General features: G+C 37.8%; 1 protein-coding gene and 1 long non-coding RNA gene across 5 annotated transcripts in view; one reads left to right on the top strand and one right to left on the bottom strand.

Annotated features, from left to right (window-relative positions):
* Positions 1 to 19,451, bottom strand: part of slc4a4a (solute carrier family 4 member 4a) — a 51,866-nt gene that overhangs the window by 29,772 nt on the left and 2,643 nt on the right. For all 4 annotated transcript variants that reach the window (XM_088411299.1, XM_088411272.1, XM_088411291.1 and 1 more), the window contains exons 3-4: positions 14,169 to 14,242; positions 4,644 to 4,820 (exon numbers count right to left, since the gene is read on the bottom strand). In XM_088411299.1, the coding sequence (XP_088267425.1) occupies positions 4,644 to 4,820; positions 14,169 to 14,242 (251 nt within the window). The remainder of the gene's footprint in view (positions 1 to 4,643; positions 4,821 to 14,168; positions 14,243 to 19,451) is intronic.
* On the top strand, positions 11,388 to 17,493 carry LOC148429295 (uncharacterized). Its single transcript, XR_015865179.1, has 3 exons — positions 11,388 to 11,511; positions 12,437 to 12,568; positions 14,194 to 17,493. It is a non-coding gene; the product is annotated as an uncharacterized LOC148429295 (long non-coding RNA).

Genomic DNA, 19,451 nt, shown 5'->3' on the forward strand with positions numbered 1-19,451 from the left:
GGCATCATGGGATGCAAGATGCAGGGAGAATGGCCCCGCCGATGCAGAACTTTTGCCAAAAGGCCCCGTTTGCTCTTGACATGCATCTTTCACAAATGGCTGCCGCAATCTCTGCTGGCTGTTTGGCAAAATAATGACAGGCAATATGAAAATGACAACGTACACTTCGATTACGATCCCCTTCATTCTTGACAAGCGCGATGAAAATGTTGTCAGGCTCCAACAATTAATTGAATATCTATTCACTGTCAGGCCCCAACGATTAATTGAATAATTATTCACTGACAAAAAATGGTTCAATTAAAATCTTTTTACAGTCATTTCTGATTTCTGAGGCCACATTTTTTGAAGCCATACACACTCAAAGTCACAGATTCTACAATCAAAGATGAGAATGGAGACCTCAAGTGGACAAAAACAATAATTGCAGATCTCATGCAATTTGTGTCAGGTAACTTGATTAATCAACGAGGTTATCGCGAGAATACTTGTTACTAAACATATTCAAGAGCAGCAGTATCAGTATACAGGCAATTCACTGAATGCTAAATTCTAGTTCCACACCAATTGTAAAACTACAAGAAGCCCTCGGATTCTTATCATCTTGTTCAAGACAAGCACGTGGGAAACGTTAGGGTCACAAAGTCTCACATTCAGTATGCATGTCAGTAAGCAGAACGGCATGAATACAGAGGGACACCCCAAGGGAGACTCACTGAAAGCTAAGGCTGCCCAGTTCTACATTAGGCATGCAGATACAACCTAGGGACTGTTTCAAAGTGGAGTCACTTATAATAGCAAGGGTTCTGAAAAAGTTGTAGGATTACTTGTAAAATAAAGTTATAATATTTTTAGATAAAAGTTGTCATGTTGATAATAAAAGTGTTATGTTACAGGATAAAGAGCCATTATAGAAAAAAATGTCATTCTTTTTCAAGAAAAAAAAATAAATGATCCAAGAATAAAATCATAATGAAAGTAAGGTTGTAAGTGGTTAGCTGTAAGGTCATAACATTATGAGACCAGAAAAAAAAATGCAACTGTAGGAAAATAAAATCGTGGTCACAATGTCTTGTGAAAGCACTTTGACTCACTCACCATTGATATTTTCCGTAAATAAATTGTTTCCTAGTAAACCAGATTTAGTTTGGTCAAATGCCAATCGAAAGTAATCGCAGTAACCTTTGCCTTGATCTCATCAACTTTGAACGCTGTCCCCATCTGACAACTAAAAAAAAAGAAAATTCAATTAAAAACTTGGCTGTGAAAATTGGCTAAGAGTGCAGAGAACTTTTCCAAAACACCTACTGCAACTACTCCATCTTACATTGTGGAAAAAATAACTTTTTGACAAAGAACACAGCTGCGATATTTAAAGGGAAAAAGACGTAATAAGCACAAAACTATAAATCTCCTGAACAATTTATCGATTTATTTCTATTCTGTATTGCTTTTTCAATAAGACTGATCAATTACATAAAATGAAACATGTGACCCGTACGACCTGCACGCAGTGCAGTCTGAGGTTTATTGACTGTTAACAACATGTGGTGACTTTCCTCGCGCTCCTTTCCTCACGTTGTTAGCGTAAAAACAAAAAGCAGCGTCATCACCACTATCTTGTTCTTCGAAAGATGAATTAACACAAACATACACACATCACACACACACACACACACACACACACACACACACACACACACTCATAAAGACGTCAAATTAGATCAATTTACTCTTTTCTTTTTCTTTAAAAGATTGAGTAAATGTGAACCAACATGCCATTTGTTAATAAAGATGCGGAAAAATAGCACAAAGCTCTTTTTCTGTCATCATCGGCCTCTCTGGAAGCAAATCAGTCCCAAATAAATCAACACACCAAAGTCAGCGTCAGCAAGCAGATGGGTCGCCTGTAATCTATTCTGTGATTGGATTTCTGTCCTGAAGAAAATCCCCAAACACACAATGATGCACACACACTGACTCACGCACTTCCACACATTAAAAGACATGTACACATTGTCAAATCCAGTTGTTGTCACACCATGATGTGCAATCAGACACCATTTGCTCCACATGGCCTCGAACAAGCGCTCCAGTGACAATGCATTTACAAAAGCAGATGGAAATCTTGGCTTTAAAATTGACCTGACATCATTTGCATGTTAGCATATGAGCTCGGCACCATCCTTGAATGAAATTGGCTATTTATAATCAACCATTTTTGTAATGTACAAGGGTACAGTGAAAACAATAGCTCCGTAAGCATCTATACTTTCACAGTGTTGTGGCTTAGGTTTCTTTTAGTTCAATTCCATGAAGAATCAAGCAAGATTTTCTCTCTTCTCCCGCTGATTTTCTTCGAATTTATAGAGTTTATGCTGAGGGAAGGTCTACATCTAAAAGGTACAGGCTGCCACAACTCTAATTAATCAGCCATCTGATTTAATCTGGAGATATTAGATCGTTTCAAATCAATAAAAATTGCCATGAACTAGGATGATTTCTTTTTTCTATCAGTCGACTTCTGCCATTTGCAAGCAGAAATGTATACCCATTTAAATGCATTAGAGGAGTGTTTGGGGTTTTTTTTTGTTTCAAAACCAAACACAAAATCAAAAAATTCAGAAAAATATGCAGTTTATGTTTTTATAAACAAAGGGTTAAAAAAAAAAACATTTTAGAGAAAAACTAAGTCGCCCAAATACATCAATTTGGAGTAAACATTTCTGACTGGCTGACTCGTTTGAACATGCAAGCACATTTGAGCATATTTTAAATCCATTCAAATGTACAGTACTTGAAAATACTTCTACATGTACTCATAGGCTAAATTCTAAAAACGTTGTATTTGTACTCATAATGCCACTGTAGGATTACAGGGAAAAAAATGCTGCTTTTATCAAAAAATGCTTTTATCATTTAACTTACAAAAATATTTTCAAGTATTTGCAAGTATGTTTAAATGTATTTGAAAATACTGTGCATACAACCATATTTTAATACATTTGAACAGCCATGAATACGTTTGAATGTATTTGGTAATATGTTGGAACATATTCAGGTTTGTAATTGCAAATTTGTTCAAATAGGTTTGCTAGTCAAAAAGGTTTAGTTCATGGATTTCTATGTTTTTTTTTGTCTATTAAGTACATACAGTCGAACCTCTATATAGTGAACCTCTACAAAGTGAATCTCTCTTCATAGTGAACGAATCTTTACGGTCCCTTGCAAAACAGCTATATTTGACGTGTATGTAAAACCTCCTCATAGTGAAACTCCACATAGTGAATAACCTCTTCATAGTGATGCTATTAGTCAGTCCCTTGACAGCATCTACCTCTATATTGTGAATATCTGAACTTATCGAAAATTGTGAAGTTGTAAAATTGGGCGCACTGTCGGGATTTCCTCCCTGCCTAGCCGCTCTCGCGCGCCGCGACTTTCTCTTGCATTTTCACTTCGTCCGCCGTCCACTGCGCATGCGTTTCTCCGCTGGTCATCCCTCCGAAAATTCTAAGATGTCGGAATCTGCCGTGAAAAGTATGGATGCTAGATCTATAAGTCGGAAGCGAAAGCCTTTGTCGTTGGAGGAGAAGTGCGACATAATTCGGAAGTGTGCGAGTGGAGTGAAGCAGAATGCCATTGCAAAGGAGTACGATGCTTCGCCTGCTGCGATATGTGGCATTCTGAAGAAGAGAGAAGAGATAGTGCGACTTGTGGAATAATAATAAAGATATTTGTTCAATGTAAAATGTTTTTACATTAGTTTTACCGCATTAGATTTTAGTGTTTAAACAACTTAAGTTGTTTAATGTACATTTATTTACATATTTATTTTTAAAAAAACGTATATAAAATTATTTACATATTTATTAAAAAATTATTCACATATTTCATCAATGAATTCTGAACATTTTAGGAAAACCTCTATAAAGTGAATCTCTCTTCATAGTGAACTTCTCTCCTCGGACCCTTGAAGTTCACTATGTAGAGGTTCGACTGTACTACAGAGCGAATCTAACTTCTACTTTAGTCATTTGGTAGTATGTTTTAAAATTAACCCATTCACTACTGTTGAGGTCAAATATCAACTTTTACTGGTCTGGTTGTGACGAAGGTAGCTCACTCACTGTTATTTTAATGTGCTATAGGTCAGAAATCCATTTGAACTGGGCTACCAGTTGATGAGTTAACGAAAGATCAGTACTACAATTTTAATCTGTCAAAAACTGGAATCAGTTTAAAAAATAATAAACCTCACTCCAGTCCTCTTGCACAAAGACATGATAACAAAACATGCCAGAATAATATTTTTCATTGAACTTGACCCAATCCAACCTTGTCATCCCTCCTCTTCAACAAAACCGGCAAACATCCAAACTGTGCCCGAGGGCCAAACGGCGGACTCTCCAGCTGACAAATCAACGACGGACCAACACGTGCAGCTGCAAACACAAGCCAGCGGGCCAAGGGCGCCAACACCCCACCCTACCCAACCACTACCACCCTCGGGGGATGCGAGCAGCCATTACTGCAAGCGCTCTGTCGACTCATCAGTCAGCGGGACACAAAAAGTCAACTCAGCAACGCCTGCCGGAGATGGACGCGAGGCTTGATGTGCTTTGACGCAAGCGAGAACTCACTGAGGGGCTTGAGGATGCCGTTGCCGGCCTCGTCGTTGTTCTCGTTATCAGATCGGTCGGAGGCGTTCTCCGACGGACGCTCCTTCCTGTCCTTGCTGCCCGTCGTCCGCCGACGGTGGCGCCGTCGACGCCGGTAACTCTTGGGCACCCGCACGCCGATGTAAATGGTGTGGTGACCTGAACGCAAAGGGAAAAAAGAAAAAGGTTAAAGAAGTGACCTCACAGAGGAGATTATGAAATGTCAAGAAAATTGCAGCAATTTGTCAGGCTTTGACATTTCAGAGATTGCAAATGGACTTGGAAGGGTGGACAAAAATGTCCCTTAAAATATAACCTTGTGTTGAGTTCACATTCTCATGTGGCTCAGAATGAGACTTTAAGAAAGTGTTCTATTAGTCTTGTTTTTTTTGTTTTTTTTACTTCGCTGGAGTACATTTACAATATTCCAAAAAAAGTCAGTGGATGATAAACTTTTAATTTAGTTTAGAAGAGAATTTTACAAGAACTAAGTTTTAGAAAAATCATTTATGAGGCTAATTGGATAATATTATGAAGAACAGGCAATACTGGGACAGTTTATAATATTACAAAAAAAACAAACTCTTAAATATATATAAAAAAAAAACATAGACTTCAGTATTAGTATTATTAACAGTATGTCAGTATTAATAGTGAAGTCTGTGAAAAAAAAAATCCTGTATGTTAGAATTTTACAGATATTACAAGAGTGCAGTTAGTCTTTTGTGATCAAGCCATAATTAGGGCCTGAATGATTAATCGCCATGCTGATTAAATCAGCCAATTATGACTCTTTAAACATCAGCCAAAATTAATCCTCCAAATGGCCGATGTTTGACGATTATCATGGCAGTTGTATATAGGTAATATTGGTGTCATAACACATTACATATAAATCCATTCCATAACTTAGTATTCTTAATTATATATCATGAGATTTGTTGACAAATGTGTATAAGCAGTAATTAGCAGTAAATCACCTAAATGTCAGTACTTTACACACAACCAAGACAATTTGTTTAAAAAAAACTCATAAAATACATAGTGCAACAAAAATTAAGCATGTGATAAATATGATATTACTTCAACTACTAATAAAACAAATGAACAAACAAAAGAATGAATGCCCTTATAACGTGCTATACATGTGACAATAATTCTCTACAACCTCCAATCTTCATTAATTCCGCCACAAAATGCATTCTGTGAACTAAAAAGGAAAGTATTTTTTCTAAACAATATATTTAATGTTGATCCGTGCTATTAGTGGGGAATAGGGACCAGGCTGACCGGTGAGTTGTCAAAATCTGCATATGATTGACACCGATTGGAATTTATAGACAGGAAACAAATGCTATTTTATTCATTATAATTTTTTAAATAATCAGTATATCTTCGGCCGAAAATCGGCATTGTCATTAGCTGAAAAAAATCTATATTGGTTGAGCACTTGTCATAGTGTTAGAACAAAAAGCATAGTTATCGTTTCGAGCTTTCAACAAAGGCCTAGAGGAATTTGAGTAAAACATGGTCCAAAAATAACCTTGAGCGGCCCTTGAGCGAGAAATCTTCTCACGTGGCTCCCAACGAATGCGAGGGAGCCGAGCGTGGGCTCGTCGAGGTTACAGTACACTGTCAGTGCAAATATTTGGACTGAAAAAGAAGTAGCACGTAACAGCGAAGCTAGGCTAAATAGCGGCCTGGCGCGCCGGCACTGGCCCGGTCGCGCCATGGCACAGCAGGTTTTTGACGTCGGTTGCGTTCACGCTCATTAAAGCACAAAAGAACAAACCTGTTTGCTGAAATCACACCACTTAAGTGGACTTGAATGCCAACGTGCCAACCAATAATATTTACTACAAATGGGACAGGCATCTAGACACTATTTATTCTTGGCAATGTTTTGATGTACTGTATACATTTTGTATGGGGAACAATCCAAGCCCTCGCTAACTCTCACCCATTTGAGTGCATTTTAATGCCACCCACAATATTTACGGCAAATTGAAGAGACAGGTTGAATCTGTTTACTGTATATGTGCTATTTCATGGTATATTAATTCTGAAGACTTTTTAGGCATGGCTACAAGATCCCAGAGGGTTAGGGTTACCCTAACATGGTAACAAACCCTGACAGTGACACTAAACTTACCCTACACCCCTTTTGAAAACCCTAAACGTAACATAAAACTCCTAATCTTAATAATTTATTCAATTCCAAAGGCAGAGTTTTAAGTTTATTTTAAGAATCCACAATTTAAATCCCAGTTCCCCCAAATTTCTTGTCAAGTTTTAAACTCATTTCAAAACAGGCAGCTTTGGCAGAGACACCTACTTTATCCATCTTGGTGTGTTTTAAGTTTGTCTTTTGATATGGATGATGCTTTATGACTGGAATGGCTTTTGGTTCATAGCTGCGCATTAAAAAGAGTTACAAACTTGAGTTCAAATGTGAATTTGAAGCTGTTCCCCAACGTTTGACTGAAATTGACTGAAAATTTCTGATGATTAGGACAAATATTAAACAGTAAATATTAAACAGTAATTATTCATATATATATATATATATATATATATATATATATATATATATATATATATATATATATATATATATATATATATATATATATATATATATATATATATATATATATACATTTGTGTTTTTTTTTTCAACTCATAAATTGCAGTTAAAAGTCATATAGACAGTATGTGCAGTTTCAATTCCTCTTCAATTGCAGACACAGGATTACCTGGGGCGCATGATTCCTGTTGTATGGGCTCTGTACCCACATGACTTCTGAGTTAGGTGTTCATTGGTGTATGACGTTCCAGTCTGGTGGTAAACGGAACACGTAGTACCAATAATGCGAGAGTCAAGCTCATCAAAGTTCACTTGATGCATGCTGGCATTACAAAAAACGACCTTCAGTCTATCCAATAGGAGAGATGGTGGCAGAATGATTTAAGAGTGAAAAAAGCAAAAGATTTTGGTGGAAGCGTAGAGTTAAGGGGTGCGGATGACAAATGGAACTAATTAGTGACCCAGTGTACTGAGTTCTGGGACACAGGACAGGTGACATACTGTGACGCTCGTCATTTTACATCGATTGAGTCAAGGCAATATAAACGTCATTTTCAGTCCGCCAAAAATTCGATCCTCTTCAGAATTGTTACCGGCGAGCTTGGTGTGTGGACATGCATGGGAAGGAGAAAGGCTGGGGGGAGCGGCAAGCGGTGCGCATGTGTGTTGAAGTGGTGTGAAAATCAAACAAAATAAATAAAATGACTGCCGCATTGTGAACTCTGCTTCCCCGTCGTTACAGGCTCCAGTTTGCTCAACATGCGATGGCCACGACTCCACAGAAACGTCAGAGGACGTAAACCGGAATGAACAACATAGACTAGGCCTGACCCTTTAAGAGAACCTTACTTTGTGGTGAATGGGCGTTGTGTTTCCATATGGTGGCAAGGGGGTGGGGCTCGGGACTGCAGAGACTCGGGAAGAGTTAGCGGCTGCTCTTGCCGCGGTCTAGCTCACTGAACATTGTTTGTTGTAAAAGAAAATACAGTTTAAACCCGAAAAGGGACACATGTTTGTTCAGCCCTAATATGGTTAGAAGATCACTGTGCATGGAGAAGAAAGGTAGGAAAGGTTTTATTAAACGCATTACATACACTTTATTAATGTACATAAAATGTCCGTCAGGGGGCAAGTCCTACTTTGTGGAATACATTTATCACAGGGGTTTTTACGTCCGCATTAACCGCAAATATTACGTTTTAGCACACAGATGGGCCTAAACTCCCCTGCTTTATACCACTTTAAGCTTGTTCCTTATCTTTCTTACTTCTTTTTAACAAAGCTCTTTTTGTTGTTGAAATTATGATAGGTATACTGTACATATTTTACATCTACTTCACATTAAGGAAACAAGAAAAAGTTCCAGGCTACTTCCTGTTCAGACACGTTTCAACTAGTGTAAAATTTGAACAAACTAGCAACGTACTCCATTGGTTCCTGTGCCCTACAACATGATGGGTGCTGTGAAATCTAGAGTCACTGTATAAGCATGGCAGCAATGACATGACAGAATTTGGTGACATTACTGCCGCCTAGCAACTTAGCAAGCTTGTAAATGAATGAAACCCCACTGTGCTGGATTTGTATAATGCAATTTCTTTCAACAAACAAACAACAACGAGGGGGAGACTATGCGAGTTTAAATCAATTTAATATAGTACGTGTAGACAAGGCCTCAGCCAGCAGATTCATTTCTTTTACCAAAAGAGCAATAAATATGTTTTTGATTTTTATCTAAAAACTTAACATTTACACATTCACACACACACACACACACACGCAGACACACACACACACACACACACACACACACACACACACACACACTAATTTCCAAAGATTTTTTTTTTAAATAATCTAGACATTCAATCCCAGGTATTTATCGAAACTTTTTTTTCCAAGTATTTGGCTGAAGAGGCCAATAAAAATGACTGGTACTAAACAAATGGAGCACTAAATTAGGCACCTACTTAAGCACTATAGTAAAAATTGTGTCATAAGGTAATCATTACTTTAGTGCCTAAAGTCATTGATTTTAGGACCCTCCTTTTGCCAAAAACGTGAAAAAAAAATAAGTAGCTCGTATTGAATGTCTAGACTCCTTTAGTGTAGAATATGTCTTTGGGATTGAATGAGTTAAGATTAGAATTTTCTGTAGGATATCCCAATACCACAAACACTGGATAGCTGCAGTCCTAGCAACAACACTTCCAAATAGAAGAAAAAAAAAAAAAAAAGCAAAACGAAACAAAAGGCTCTATATGAGATCTCTTTCAAACGTGGCCTAGAGTCACGTGCCTCACTAGGAAGTATCGAACCCCCACCACCTCCAAAAATAACAACTAACAATGGTGGTCTTTTTGCACACAACAACATTCATTATTCACTCCCAGAACAATGCATTGTGTTTCAAGGAACTTTGTGAGAATAGAACAAGGGGTTTAATCCTGTAACATCCATCCATACTTTTTCAACGTCAATCATGCTTGGAACCTAACCCAGCTGATTTCGAGCGAGAGGCGGGTTACACCCTGAACTGGGCACCCGCCAATCACAAGGCACATACTATATACACATACATTCACACCTAAGGACAATCTTTAATGATGTAGTGTGATATGTGGCCCTTGGGTACAAAGGTTTGCCCACCCCTGGGTTAGCTGGAACATTTTTTATGTTTCAGGGCCATAGTATATTTCAAGCCAGTATGGCCCGCACTCGAGCTGCTGACCTAGAGGCTTTGGGTTCAACAAGGAAGGCATCTCACTCTTGTTTATGGGGCAACACCAGAAAAGTAGATCAATGGAAGTCTCGCCTGCATAATGCACATCCCACCCTTCGAAAGAACGCCTATTATAATATAACACACACAAAATAACTGACTCAGCGCAGCGGCCTTATGATCCTTGACAGTGTGTATACATGAAACAGTAATATAAAATACTGTAGTAAAATTATGGCCGCAAATTAATGATTATTTCAATAATCAATTGACCTGTCAACTACTATTAATCGATGATTTCGACACACAAATGTTCACCTCTTCATATGAAAACTGGACTTTTTTTTTCAAATTGACAAAAAGTGCATTACCATTTTTCTATTATTTGTTTACTGGTTTGGTTGGTAATGTCTCACAAAAACTGGCTAAATTAGCTTTTTTTTCTACAATTAAAGCAAAACAATGATAATCAGTATGTTTTCATATAGGTCTGAGAATATTTACCTCAGTTCCAGAAATTTAGAGGATTTGGACAATTGTATGTCTCTAAACGATTTAATCATCAAAAATATTGATTACTGATTGTCAAAAATAATTACTGAATAATTTATCCATTTGTTGTTGAATAATCAATTAGCCCTAAATTAAAAGATACAAATAATGTAAACAACATACACTTCATTCGATAATCGATATCGGTTCGGAAAATATTGTTATAGAAATGTGTATGGAAGGGGTTGAACATTTTATAATGTGATTATGCCAAACAATTTTCACCCACAGAAAAGGGCTTTTAATATTTAGAAATGCTTGTTTTACTGGCGTTAACATCTTCAAAACTCTCAACTTCGTTCGTGCTAGCTCATGCTAGCGTCAATGAAAGGTGAATCGCAAAACTCAGTAACTGTGACCCATAAATGTAAATTGTACAGCGTTTTTAGAGCCAATACAGCGTACCAATAAAGCCATGAGCCATTTCTCAATATGAGGAACGCAGAGTATGATCTCGTGAACCCAGCAAGGACAGTCTGCCTCTCTCACTCGAGAACGTACTTCCTAAGAATGCTAGTCTTGAGCCATTTCTCAATTGACGTTCTTGTTTTTTCTAGGTTGGTGTGTACTTTCCACTGATGACGTTTCACCAGGTCACATGGATGTAATTGAAATAGACAAAAACGCCAATAGAGAAACAGATAAAGACTATTCTGTGACTTTGAATGATTTTCACTTGTGATTAAGGTTAAGACCGTATATGATCGCTCTCTGGGAAATGTTTCGCAATTCAATGCGGTTGTTAACGCAAATCGATGCGCAGTAAAGGAACAAGTCAGCGCTTGGGAAAGGAAGATTTGCACCACGCCACAGCAGCTTTGTGCAACAACTTCCTCTTCTTTCTCTTATTTGGAGAGCTGAATGAAGCCAAAGCACTGGCCCTGGCAGGGCGTTTGTTTAGCGCGCTGGATTTCTGAGCAGAGGCAACCGCGAGCGCCCGTCACCCGCGGCAACCGGCAGTAGGACTGGCCCGGGGACGATACTGGCAGGTAGCCACCGAACCAGGCGTGCATGCTAATTATGTAGGCAGCATTGTAAATATCATGCTTGTTTACTGGACACTGAACGCATCATTTGACTTTTCTGTAACACTCAGTTTGAGAATTTATTAGTCTCTATGGGGCAAGTGAGGTTTCCGAGGGACCTGGTAAATGTATTTAAAAAATCAGAACGCACAAGTGGACAAAGCCAGAATATTTGAATTTGTTTATAAACAAGTTTCTACCACTTTTTTTAATTAAAAAAAACTATATATGATAGATAGATAGATAGATAGATAGATAGATAGATAGATAGATAGATAGATAGATAGATAGATAGATAGATAGATAGATAGATAGATAGATAGATAGATAGATAGATAGATAGATAGATAGATAGATAGATAGATAGATAGATAGATACACTTGTATATCATTTGGTTTATTCTATTATTTATTTAATTTGTGTTTTAGTTTGCATTTTATCTTTTATATTGATTTTAATATATTTTGTTCGTTTTAACATGAAATTTCACATGTATCTCTTTTAGTGGCGTGACATAATATCCTCCCTAGCTACAAGTAAAAATAATAATGCATTTTTCATTGCATTTTTGATTCCTCCATATTAAGATGATTTTTGATACACTTTTAATAATTTGTATGAAAGGGACCATGTCTTATGTATGCCTTGTTATCCCCAATTGGCGCATTTCAATGTAAGAACATCAAAATGTTTGAATTCCAAGCAAAGGTCAGAGCTGCACTATCTTTAACTTACACACTCTAACACAATGTTCAGATATCCCTCCGGTAGAAATTCTACTGAACTGAGGGTCAGATGAGATAAAATAAGCCTCCAAAGCTTCTCTGTCAAGGTTCATCACATCAGAAATGTCACGATGACTTTTTTTTTTTTTTTAACTTATATCAGTCAAACTTAGATAAACTCTGAGTTCAGCGGAGATGATTATTCCAGCAGAGGATCCACACAGGAAGAGTGAGTGGGTTCAAGCTGAGGTGACAGCTGACAAAACTCCAGTGTGACTTCAGCATGGACTCTGTGGTGAGAACCGTCTACGTGACTATGTGTGCCTCTCTTCCAACTTCACGGTCATGGGATTTATGATACAACAAACAGAGCATATATGCAGTTTTTGCACCACGTAATCTGAGTGGGCCTTTTAAAATATACTTATACTTGTGTATTTTTCTTAGGGATTTTGGAAAACCCATTTTTTAAATGTTCATAATTTCTATATTACAGTTGCTTAGTTTTTCTTTCTGTCTCTCTCCCGGTAATTCCTGACATATATACTGTATATAAAATGTATGACCAACCATGTTTGAAAACCCCAGGTGAGTTGAAATTACTTCAGGTGTATAGTGGAGGTAATCTGGTGGGTTTAAATAAAGTTAAAAAAAATTGTCTAGTGTTAATATTTTGAATATTTTTATGTATTCCTTTCACATAATTTAATCCTAAGAATTTGTCAATGGTCAATTACTTATTACCCATAAAAAAAGTGTACATGATAGAGTGTATTGATGGAACCAGTTCACAAATTTAGTCAATTCTATAAATAAACTGTTCACAATCCAAAGCAATTATCCCTTTTAAAATGCCCATAAATAAAATTAGTCTGTGCATTAGTGTAATTTTATGTCATAATAAAGTAAGTTCAAGTTCAAAGTTAAAGGGGGGCTAATAAAGGCAAACATTTTAGATTCTGTGCTGGTATTGGATGGATCTAAGTGGCAGATGTTCCTAATGAAGTGGCCCACAAGTGCATTACTGCGGGAAAAGCAAGTTCCATCTGTTAGTCATACAGCTTAGCTTAGTTTAGCTAAGTCATTGGCCACTATTGTCTTGAGGATTGTATGCCCAGTAAATTCTGTTAAACTGTTCCATCTAAAAAATATATTAGAAAGTCATATTGTTCATATACAGTTGCATTGCAACTACAATATCTTGAAAAACAGGGAGATATTACATAAGTAACAATCACAACAATTTTCAAATAGATCAAATTAGGTAGGAATTGACATTGATACTTCCAATGGTGTGTGTCCTGTTGCCAACACAATCTCCATCTTTGTAGCTGAAATAATCACATCCTGCCAACCAAGTTGAGCTTCAACGGTTACTAGCAATTACTAGCAATGTTTTTCATCTCTTTAAAACCTAACATCTTTTGCATCTTTTGCAGTAACTAGCATTAGCCACAGATATGCTCATTCATCACCTAAAAACACTCACATGACACACAGTTAGAGAACGTTCAATGACATTTTTTGTTTTCTACTAAAATGTTTAGTGCTTATCACTGACGGCTATTTGAAACAGTTCATAATTCTTTCCACCTTTTCTAAGGTCCCAGATCTAGTTGAAGAAAAAGATTCAAAATCATGCTCCTAAGAACTAGCCCAGTGACTTTACTGCCATCCACTGATTTTTAACCAATTTTTATAAGTGTATTGGGATTTTTCCAAATGGTTATTTTGTTAATATTTTTAAGCCGGTTACACACCCCTGATTATATGTGCCATTGTAGAGTGTGTGGCTTTTTTGTCTTATCTTGTGGATTAGCAAGGTAAACACAAGACAGCTCACATTTGAAACAGGGGAGGGCCTGTGGAAAAACAATAGGTGGAATGAAACTTACCGTCCACCTCCTCCTGGTCGCATAGGTGTTTGACGAGGGATGCCCCGCGGTCCAGCACGGCCTCGTCCTCCATCCTGTAGTAGTAAAAGAGGAAGAAAGACTGCTCACATCTCTCCTCCAGCGACAGCGTGGACCCATAGCGCCTGGGCTCGTTCACCTGCAGCAGGTTGGGGCTGGGACTAAGGCTCAGTGGGGTGCTGCTAGTGGCGTTCATGTCGCCCGCCCCCCAACCCCACTGCCGCCCCTCAATTCAGGGGAACTAAAAGTAACCCAAAGAGGAAGAATGCGTGTCGCCCTTGTACGAGGGCAAAGTGCACAGCCAGCCGGTGTGCCGCGGGTTGTATAGTGGAGTTAATCTGGTGGGTGGGAGGTGAAGGCAAGGACAGGAAGTGTGTGATAATTGGGTTAGCTCACGCCTTCATGTAAACAAACAGCGGACATTTGAACTAGGGCCTGACCAAAAATGTTTTTTTTGAGACCAATGCAGATAGTAAAAGATGCCGATGACCGATGCAGACTTGTTTGGCTGAAAAATAATGTATAACGCATAAAATAACATTTGTTTCCACCCAAAATGCATTTCATTGAATGCAGAATTTCTCTATTTGCAGGCCATTGGTACCTTATCGTCGCAAATTATATGGGACAACTATTATAACTACAAAAATCCTTTTAATTTTCCAGAATTCCTTCTATGGTTCAATGCATTTGTTTCATAGACATTACCATAAGGACAGAATACTTATGCAATACCTTTAAGTACCGATAATCATGTTCTTGTTTTTTTTTGTTTGTTTGTTGTTTTTTTTTGTTTTTTTTTAACAAACTGCAGCTTTGGGTTGTGTAGTAAACTAGTGACATATAGGTCAATTCCTTACATAACTTCCTTGCATTCTTCACCTGATCATTGCTTGTAAAAATTAGGAGACACTTTGATTTGAATGGCAGGTTTACTGAATTACCTTATCAACAAATTACGTTATCGGTATATATTTAAGAATATGATTGGGACTGGGGTATGAGTAATAAATTATTATACCAGCGTTACTTGTGTACAACCTTTGTAACTGTGGCTAGAGAACATAATGGTAAAAATGTTAAACAACAGGCAAATATTGGGTATTCAGAGCTATAATCAGCCGGACGCTTAATTGGCAGGGTGTATATTTGAACTTGGGGACCTTATTATTCGAGGGAACCCAAGTGTAGTGTGCCACATCCATATGCTATTAGAGGAAATTCCACATGTACAAAGTTCAATAAAATGAGAGAGTGTAAATATGTCTTCTAAATTTGGCATAGTATAAATAAGTGTTAAGAATTATGACAAGTTTGAATGATGAAAAAGAAACTTCCAAGTATATAAATAAGTATATAACATTAGGCTTCAAGATTATATATAGTTATACAGTACAATTCTCTGCCCCAGAATGCTTTCAACTGTCAATCAAATACAACCACAAAAAATAATAATAAAAATGAAAAATACAATTTTGCCATCTCTTATGTCAAAACATAACTCTAGCCTGCAGTGGCTGCAATATAGATACCCTCTATCCACAAACCGGTTTAGTGGTTTACCCCTTTACAGACGTTTACTGATATGCAGCCACTCATGGCTGACACCAAGGCACTTGGACTATTTGGAAGGAAGATGCCCCACCCCCCCAAAAAAAAAAAAAAAATCCATGAATTCACTTTAAAAATGCAAATTTCCAAATGTGAACAGACTTGTCAAGGCATCTTGTTCAATTTCAAGTACCGGTCAATTTTATCCAACCAGCAAATCAGAAAATTTGAGAATTGGCCAGTTTGACACGAGTCATGTCACGTAAACCCTGCTAAAAAGACATCAAAACAGAGCAGTCGCCAATTAGTAAAACACACACACGTACACACACAAACCTACTATAAAGCTTCTCCATATGCTCGGGATTGCCCATCCTCCTCTTCCTCCTCCTTTTCCTGTTGCTTGTCCCTCCTCCAAGTCACAAACAAGTGGGGCATCACATGTCTGTCTACTCATCCGCCCTTACAGGATTATGCCGGCTTTGCTTAAACGACAACCGAGTCGTAACACCCACCACGACACATGCGCCGCTTGGTTAATTGATGCCGAAATAAAAAAGTAAAAAAAACTCAAGAGTGAGACAGCGGGATTAATGCTGAGTGACGGAATTCTTAAACAATGCTGAAAGTAAACCGTATACCGTATAAACGCAGTGAAATAATTAACCGTTGTTGAAAGTTGATTCATATTGCTTTTTTTCTTTTGTTAATTTTAAAAAAGGATACAGGTTTAGGTATACTTATACACAAAAATAATCTTATTTATAGTCAGCGCGCCAAGTGGCGGGGCACGAAAAGTTTTCTCTTTCCTGGGTAGGTTTGACAAAATATTATTGAGAAGCACTGGTTTTGGGCTGCAAAGAATATTATGGTAAAGATAATAGATTTTTTTGTGGTTCGAATGTGAAAAGTGGCAGTCATCTTTGTGGAGTTCCCAGAGTAGAAGATTAAACAAAAACTGAAGAATTCTAAGGAAAAACATGCAAAATACTCTAATTCAAAGTTTTTTCCCACAGTTTTTTTTCCACAATTTCACAAAGAGATTTCTCAAAAATCTTTTTTTCCCCTCAGTTTCTGCTGAAGGCTTTCAGATGATTTTTAAATGATGTCTGTGTTTTACTGCGGTTGAAGTGTTTGTCCCCAAACAAACTGCATTTTGACATTATCATTTTTCAAATAACCTATCGTACTTCTATTTGATTCTTCAATGACATCATTATGTATTTGTTCATTGACAGTTCAATGACCAAATACATATTTCAGCAGCCAGGCGTAAAATCAAATAAAAATTATGTAAACGTAATGTAATGTAAAACATTATTATGTTAATGGTACAGTGGTTGCTGTAATTTATTCGAGGGAGCCCTTTGAATGTTTTTCCTAAGCAACATTGTGGTAATTGGAAAATGCTGGTAAGATTAAAAACAAAACATTTCTTTGTCTGACTGTTGTTTCTTCTTGACATGTGTGCTTTTATTAAATTTGAGGCTAGACAGGGCGCATGACCGCTCTTAGCAGATGGTCGAGGTCTTCTTATAGGGGACATCTCATGTCTATTCCTGTCCAAAGTCTCGGTATACGTCCCATAAATGTAAATATAGCCCAAATTTACTCCGGATCTACAGTAGTGGTGGTCATAGTTTTACTCAACTTTTTAGCTCAAGTGGCCTCCCTGTTCTCCTTCCCAACAGTACACAGCCCAGGTTGTTGCTATCATCATTGCCATCTGTTGATCAAATTAGGGTACAACACACCAACCTGGGTTCAAACTCTACTTCTCAGTCTACATAGAGAAAATATTAGATGTTCTATTATGTTGCATTTTTACATAATCCTCTTCCAGGAGCAGAATAAGCTTGTTTCGCTTTTGATATGCTACAAAATAAGATGGATAAGCCTGTCTTTTTTTCTCATGGGTCCAATGTAATCTCTTCACTTTACAACCAATAGTCCACTGTGCTTATATGTTCTCTACAAGAGTGATTCTCAAATTGGAAAATGGAGACCCCCGCGGGTCCCTGAGCCATTGGACAAAATAATTTTCAATAAATGATTGTCATATTATTTCAAAAAGTGCATTCCTGCATATGGGGACTCGCACAAAAAAAAAAAATCGCTGTTGTACAATCAAAAGCTCTGATGTGGTGTGATGTAATGTATGAATTTGACATCCATCCATTTTCTACTGCTTCATCTGAGATTGGAGTAGCAGTTTTAACAGGGAAGCCAAGACTTCCTTCTTTCCAGCCACTTGGTCCAGTTCCTCCGAAAGGATTTTTATGTGTTAAGCGGCGCCAATGCAAAAGCAACTTGCAATGGCAAAGAGGACACCGTTGCATTTAACACAAAAATCTGATGTTGCACCCACCCTAAAAAAAAGGATTTAAATGTTACTTTGTTCAACCCACTGCTTCACTTGCCAGTTAAGGTTTCATGTTCTGCCCCCCACCACAAAAAAATTAATAGATTTTTTTTTCCCTCCTTAAAACATTATTGAGGTTTCCAAGTGTGATCAGGTAGCGGTAGAATCTCAAACTTAAGTGACTCAGACTCAAACTCGGGTGTAAAAAATGTAATCGGAAGATCCCCAATTTTGATGCAGCCAAAAGTTGTAACAAAAATTGCAGTACAGTATTTTCTGTATTAAACTCATAGATCAAGATACTGCCATTTATGACTACCGTAAGCGGATTACACTTCTGATACGCCCCTAAAACAATAAAAGGTTCTACCGTAATCTCTTTACTCGATCACATACAATCTTTGTACAATGTCCCCTACAAGCTCTTTGATGTGATTTCAACGAAACGGAGGGAGGGAAAACATAAAACAAACATAGGTTTAATAATGCCAAAAATGATCCGATGGAAATGACGTCATATTTTAAAATCACAGACCTGTGTGAGCAGCTGCACAGGAAATAACTCTTGTGAAATACATTCCAGTGGAATAATATAAGAGTTCACAGATGTTCCGTGGCTCTCCACTACAAAGGCGTGCATTGTATTGATTGTATTAATCAATAGGCCCGAACATGGGTATTACTTTGCATTCTGGGCTGGATATCTGTCGCCTTGTAGAGATAGTCTATCTATCAAACCTCTCAGGGCTTATACAAAGTCAAGTAGCCCGCATTGTGTGTCCAGGCTAGCCTTGGAAACGTCAACAAGCCCCGGAGGCGTCTTACACTGTACGGTGTCTGCGAGACATTGTGTAAGCATACATGCATCGCATGCGTCCCACACGCCACTCCATGCGTGCAAAGGAGTGCATGTGTACAAAGTTCACCAGCAAAATTGCTGCTTTGCCGTGCTTGTGTTGATGATAGCCAACAGAGATTGAAACGTGGTGGCTCAGGTACGTTGCTGTCCCATTTGGCTCTCTATGCGAGTTGATTTTAACATGCAACTTTTTACGGTTGCACCAACGTGTGATAATTTGGCTTCAAAGGATGAACCTGGTTCAATGAGCTAAGCGTCTACTGTAATTCTGTGAGTTTTTTCTTGTGCTGGGTGACACATGACTAATTGATGAATGTATATGAGACAATAATGATTGAAAAAATATAAATGTTGAATGAAAATATTGAAGAAATGAATAATAATAATAATGTCTGTATTTGGTACATGCAGCATCCACTTCAACCTGTGGGCCTGGAAGGGGGCTCCTCCCACCTGTGGTCCCTTCTGGAGGTTTCTGATTTTCCCCTGATTG

The sequence above is a fragment of the Hippichthys cyanospilos genome, chromosome 1 (genome assembly GCF_059441005.1).
Source record: "Hippichthys cyanospilos isolate Australia breed blue-spotted pipefish chromosome 1, RoL_Hcya_1.0, whole genome shotgun sequence".
NCBI lineage: Eukaryota > Metazoa > Chordata > Actinopteri > Syngnathiformes > Syngnathidae > Hippichthys > Hippichthys cyanospilos.